This window comes from Aplysia californica, unplaced genomic scaffold, assembly GCF_000002075.1.
Source record: "Aplysia californica isolate F4 #8 unplaced genomic scaffold, AplCal3.0 scaffold00094, whole genome shotgun sequence".
In the NCBI taxonomy this organism is placed as follows: domain Eukaryota; kingdom Metazoa; phylum Mollusca; class Gastropoda; order Aplysiida; family Aplysiidae; genus Aplysia; species Aplysia californica.
The window spans coordinates 894,651-900,822 of record NW_004797364.1 but is presented as its reverse complement, the minus strand read 5'-3'; the positions used below and the strand labels follow the sequence as shown (position 1 = coordinate 900,822).

Sequence of the window (6,172 nt, the reverse complement as noted above, 5' to 3'; positions counted from 1 at the left end):
CTTCTTCTTCTTCTTCTTCTTCTTCTTCTTCTTCTTCTTCTTCTTCTTCTTCTACATGCATCTTTTCCCCAAACCCTTTCTCATCCCTTTCGCTTTTTGTAGTTTTCGTAAGAGTTTTACGGCACTTGCAACACAATAAGGTCATATAAGTGTCGAAGGTTAGAGGTGCTACAAGAGAGTAACAAACATAAAAAAGGAGGAGAGATAAGGACGATAGATGTTTGATAGGAAAGAAGGAGCAAACCACACCAGAGCACCCACCAACCACCCACTCCCTCGCTTTGTCTGTCTGTCTGTCTGTCTGTCTGTCTGTCTGTCTGTCTGTCTGTGTGTGTGTGTGTGTGTGTGTGTCTATTTCTCTCTCTCTCAATCTCTTTCTCACTCTCTCTCTCTCCCCCTTCAACCATTTTCAGTTTTTATACATACCTCACAATCAATATGCTTTTGCCATCTTCTACCATGGTGAACTCACCCCGAAAAATAAATAAAATGGTCTTTTGTTTTGTCCTGCCCTTACCATGTTTGTTTGATGCATAACCCAACAGGATATTCATGAATATTTAAATTGTCAGCCAGCTGCTCAGATCTTCTAAACCCGACTTTCTGAAACAATTCTTTTTATTACAGTTTCTTAATCTGTGTTGTCGATTTCGAATTTTTTTGGTTTAAAATTCGAATTCGAAATATTGATATGGTAAGAAAGGATATATAATGTAGCTACAATTTTATTGTTAAAAGAATTAAACAATTGTTGTCACTCTCTTAACAAATGTTGTTTTATGGGTTTAGAATAGTTGAGCAGATTTCCCGCGAAATTGATTTTATCCTCTTTCCTCTTCCCCCATCTAGACTATTTTTAGGTGGAGGCTTTGGTTCCTTTTTCCATGGGTGAAGTAGCTCTGCTGGTACTGTGTTAATCGTGTTCCTTTGCCTCTTTTCCATCCTACATTGAGAACAAAACAGCCAGTCACCACCCCCCTGACAACAACTCCACCCCCCTTTACCTCATCGTTTTCTAGACCACATCCCATCCCCCTCCCTAGACCACACCCTCCATCTCTCTCTACTCCTCTGTGTGATCATGTCCGAAGAACGGGTCACTCACTATTCCCTATCCACACCCCCAACCCCTGTCCATAACATACCTCCACCCACCCCCACCTTTCCTACTTGTGTGTGTGATCGTGCCTGGAGGACTGGTCACTCACCATGTTTCTGACCACCCCCTCCCCCCCCCCCAATCCTCCCTTACCTCCCCGACCCACCACCTCTGATTGATATCGCTTGTTGGAGTTGAGATGATCCCCGCTTTTTCAAGAACAATCGATTAGGAATAGTCTGTTTTGATACACTGCTATCTCAGAATTACAAAGTTCTATCTGTTCAGTACCTAGTTTTGAGAAATGTGGCGTCCAAGATTTTGAGTTTCATTTCATGTCAAGCTTTTTCGAATGCAATGCTTTGGATATCTTAACAACGGCTACGAATAATCTTACGATTTTGATAGAGCAGACGGAACATTTGGTTTCTGACCTCATTGTCTTAGTAACTGAAAACAGGCAAAAATATCTGATAGAACATGGTAATTCTAAAGTGCCGATATGTTACAGTTTGATTTTGCTGTAAACATCTTGCCAGACAAAGAATTAGTCATTTTGAGATAGCAGCTGTCAGTTCCCATCCTCATCAGCCATGGTACTCCCAACTGATCTGAAATTCGCCTTGCGCGAGATGAGAAATCCATCTCAAATTTTCCGAAACTCTCAACATGTGCGTTTTAACATTTTATTCATGTTCATGACCACCACAATCAGACAAATTATTTTGTTGTTGGTCATCTCAACATTCCAAAGTCTTTCAAAAACAAAAATAGTTATCAAAGATACTACTATATTATATAACAGTGGCCTCTCTGATCAATTATGTCTCTATTGCTTTATTTTGACTGATCACAAGGAAAAAAACTCTTCTGGCGCCGCTTCCCTTTGCAGTATAAAACCTTCTCCGCTGACCTTATTTCCTTCCCATACTAGCCATGCCAACCCACCAACCAGCTTTTGGGAACAGCTTGTTTCGCCCTGGGTTTTTTTTTCTCTGTATTTTAAGTTAGGAAGTGAATTATGGTGGTGAAAATTTCACCCATGGTGTAATGGTGTCTTTGGTTAGAGGGATAGAATGTTTACATTTGTTTTAAAGTCAGCCCAAGTTATTTATGTTTTTAGAATAAAGAGATATTTTGTAGACTTTCTAAAAAGTCAGAATACAGTACGTCATAGGCATTGCTATAATATTTGTACAACGCTCAAGGCATGTATTCTTTCTTCGGGGTTGATTTTTTTATGAATCCCACAGACTATTATAACCACAATTGTTATGACTTTAGGTGGGTTTTTTTAATGCGTATTAGATCTAGTCGATCACTGACAGAAAAATGCCTGGAAAGCCTTGAATTTCCGATTGGTGTTTATCCAAAGTGACGTTTAAGATTTCAAATACTTAGAAACAAGTACAAGCAAGCCATAATCCTTTTTTTCTCTTCGAATTAACATTTCTTTTCAACAGTAATGAAATTATTGTCAACGATTGCTACTTAATTGGTTGGTTATTCCTGTCCTAGAGCAAATGGGATTTGTAAAGAAGAGAACAAGACTCACGACAGTGGTGCAGTGGTGATGAGATAAAAGACGAGAGTTTATCGCAGGCTCTGCTTTCTGAAGGCCAGCTGTTTAGGTGTACTAAGCACAGCGCTTTTTTGTACTTTTTTCAGTCACTTTATCTATTGTATCGGGTGCGTGTACCCATCACATGTTTGTCAAAATTCAAATTCTAAATTTTGAAAAGGGGCAAGAAAAGTTACATAATTATTGTTAAGGAATGGAATATTTTTTCTCTCCTGAAACATACAATTTGCTTTCTGTGCTTTGAACATCTGAAAAGCTTTTGACTTTCGTTTTTTCTTGCCCCAAGACTGTGTGAAGAAAATGAGAATGAAATTGTGTCGACCAACTGATACATGTGTATAACAAACTTAGAAACAGGTGAACAATCGATCTCATTGACGATTCCCTTCGACATTCTGCTCCCATCTCGCTCATTTTGAAGATATAGATATATGTCATTCATAATTTATGCTGTTTTATCAGAAGTCTCTTACATCTGTGATATTAAAATCTGTATGCTTTATGGGATGTAGGCCAATAATTTTAAACACTAAATAAAATACCTACCTACCTATTACGTACCTGTCTTTATCTCGCTCTCCAGGTGTGTGGGTCAGATGGAATCACATACAACAGTTACAGGTCTCTGGCCATCAAGTCTTGCAAGGCAGGAGATCCTGATCTGACAGTCAGTTACCCAGGACCTTGTCAAGGTAAGTTTGATCTGCTTTAAGCTTCCATTTCATCTTTCATTGGCTGTCCAATTATATCGATAATGGCAAAACCAGTATACATTTAACAGCTGTGCCTGGCGTTTGACAAAGGAAGTAGATTGCTCAAGTACTTCTTTCCTCCAGTCGGATCTTGACATCCTTGATATGTTCCAAAGATTTTCCACTCATAGCTCTTGTGTCCCACATTTGGCTTTCCTAATTTTCCTTTATAATGGTATGGCGACGTTTTTATCATTTTTCTTCTTTACTTCTCATTTTGTTTAACAGCGTTTGTCTTGTGCGGAGAATCTGACACGCCCCTTTGTTTGTCTTTTTTACTATCTTACTAATTCTGGTCGTTCTTTGGTTGTACCACACCTCAAACGCAGATATTTTATTTTCTTCTTTTTTCAAAAAAGTCCAGATTTCAGGACCACTATATAGGAAAATGGAGAAACTTTACTGTTAACATTTTATTATATCCATCAAATTATTTCTCTTCTCTCCTCTACTCTTTTCCACAATGCGCCCCACCCCCTCAGGTACATGCAGCACTGTGATCTGTGAGAAACAATACGCCACTTGTGAGATGGACGAGAACGGTCGGCCCCAGTGCGGATGTCCAACCTGTGAAGACTCGTCCTCAGTCGTTGAAGAAGGTGAGTTAACATTATAGAGTAATAATGCTCGCAGGGTGCGCAAAACGTTATTACTCATAGAGTGCCTTTTAAAAAAAATTCAAAGCAGAGACGAGGGAGTGTGGGGGTCTGTTGTGGCAGGCAGGGAGTGGGCCACCGACAGACAAACACAATCATGGTTTTCTGTGACTTAAGGAAGTCTTTTCAAAATGTCGAGCAACATCGTAGTGTAGCCAGCTGTTCGTTGAATTATAAATGACTGTTTCCTTGCAGGGACATGGTAGCATAAGGCCTGTTAAGCTTTGAAACTTGATGACAGGCAGCACTTGACTAAAGTTTGGTGTGTGTGAAATGTTTATCGTTTTATGTCGGTATGACAGCAGTATACATGTCCATTTAATAGGTAAGAAAAAGTATAAGCACAAGTGTGATAAAAATTCTTTGTGGTTATGGTATAGGGACACAGTGAGTAATGTTTGTCATATTATATCTGTATGACTGCAGTATACATGTTTATTTAAGAAAAATAGTATTAGCACAAGCGTGATACAACGATTGTGGCTTCAGCATAGTGACATGGAGACTTTTTAGGTGACTGGTATAGAACGACTGCTACGGTTCGGAGTGTACTCTTATACATCTTTAGTTTACACCAGGACACCTATTTTGTTTATTCTTTGTTATCGTTTACTTAACTCTTTACTTGACACTTACGTCCGATCAACAGAAGACCAAAAACAATATTTCAGTCCATATCGATCCACCATATACAGATAAGAAACACCAATTTTGGAATATTTCATAACATGCAAATTGTTCCCGACCTTTTAAAGTTTCAGTAAACGAAAATAGAATAGAAAAATCTCCGTTAAGAATGACGAAGATATGTTTCTTTTTCTAAGTTCATCAAAACGCGTCCATGACAACTTAATATACATTTAGCTATTCTTTATAATACTATTGGATGATGGTTGATTTATTTGTTGCTTTGTTAGGGGAGGGGTCTCTTTCTTTTGAGTTTCTTTGCCTGCCTTCGTAGCCGCCAAAATGTTGATGGAAACTTTCTTGTCTGACTAACTGTAACTCTGTCTGCTACCTCAGACATGGTTTGCGCCACTAACAAGATCACATACATCAGTGTCTGCCATATGAAGAAAGACTCCTGTGAGGCCGAGTTCGAAACCGAGGTGGAAGTTGAATCAACGGGCAAGCCTTGTGGACCGGGAAGCGGCGGTATGTGATTCTAGTTGAGTTGTATGTGTCAGACTGTATGTGGATTTTGTAGAGTCACTATTGTCGCATCATAATGTTGTATGTTTGTTGAATATGGTTGTTGTTTATCGTTGTTGTAGCTAAATTGTATGTGGTGGTTGTTACTAAATTGCATATCGATGTTGTTGAGGAGTATCACAAGGAAGAGCAAAAGAGAGTGAGAGAGATAGAGATATGAAGAGAAAGAGAGAGAAAGAGAGAGAAAGAGAGAGAAAGAGAGAGAGAGAAAGAGAGAGAAAGAGAGAGAGAGAGAGAGAGAGAGAGAGAGGAAGGAAGGTGAGGTAAAAACTGGTGAGGGTTTATTAGTTTTAAAATCACAATTTTCTCAGCATTCTGTGTTAGATATGTTACATATCATAACGTCCACTTCCTTGTTGTCCACAGACAAACCTGGCCCATGGAGTGAGTGGGGAGACTGCAGTGAGAATTGCAAACAGGGCGAAAAGACTCGAACTCGAGAAACTAATGGACTTAGTGTGCACGCTAATGAGACTGTGCCTTGCTACAATACATGTGATAACGGTATGTGCAGTATGCTCAAATAATCGTCAGCATCTGTATGACTAAATTTTTGTTGGAAATGTCGTAACAAAATTACTTAAACTTTCATAAAACAAAAACAAACTTCCAAGGTACCAATGAGTTGTTGATGGGTACTCTTGTAATCTTCGGCTTTTATACGACCCATTTGTGTTGGAAATACCTTAAAACTTTTACTAAAACTATTTAAAACAAAGAAAAACAAAATGTATCTGATTGCATGCCTCGCTGGTGTAGGTACGGACAGTAAATGCCTTTCCCAATGACACGTAGTAGGGCCGTGTCGGGATTCAAACCCATGACTTTACAGTTGCGAGTCTGAGAGGCTAACCGCTTGGCAACAGACTCA

The 6,172-nt window shown here is 39.1% G+C and overlaps 1 protein-coding gene across 1 annotated transcript in view; it reads left to right on the top strand.

The window, feature by feature from the left end:
- LOC101848577 overlaps window positions 1-6,172 on the top strand; it is a gene marked incomplete in the record, with an annotated part of 144,583 nt that overhangs the window by 133,251 nt on the left and 5,160 nt on the right. The window contains 4 exon segments of the mRNA XM_013080654.2: window positions 3,265-3,373; window positions 3,916-4,032; window positions 5,113-5,244; window positions 5,668-5,805. Coding sequence (XP_012936108.1) covers window positions 3,265-3,373; window positions 3,916-4,032; window positions 5,113-5,244; window positions 5,668-5,805 — 496 coding nt within the window.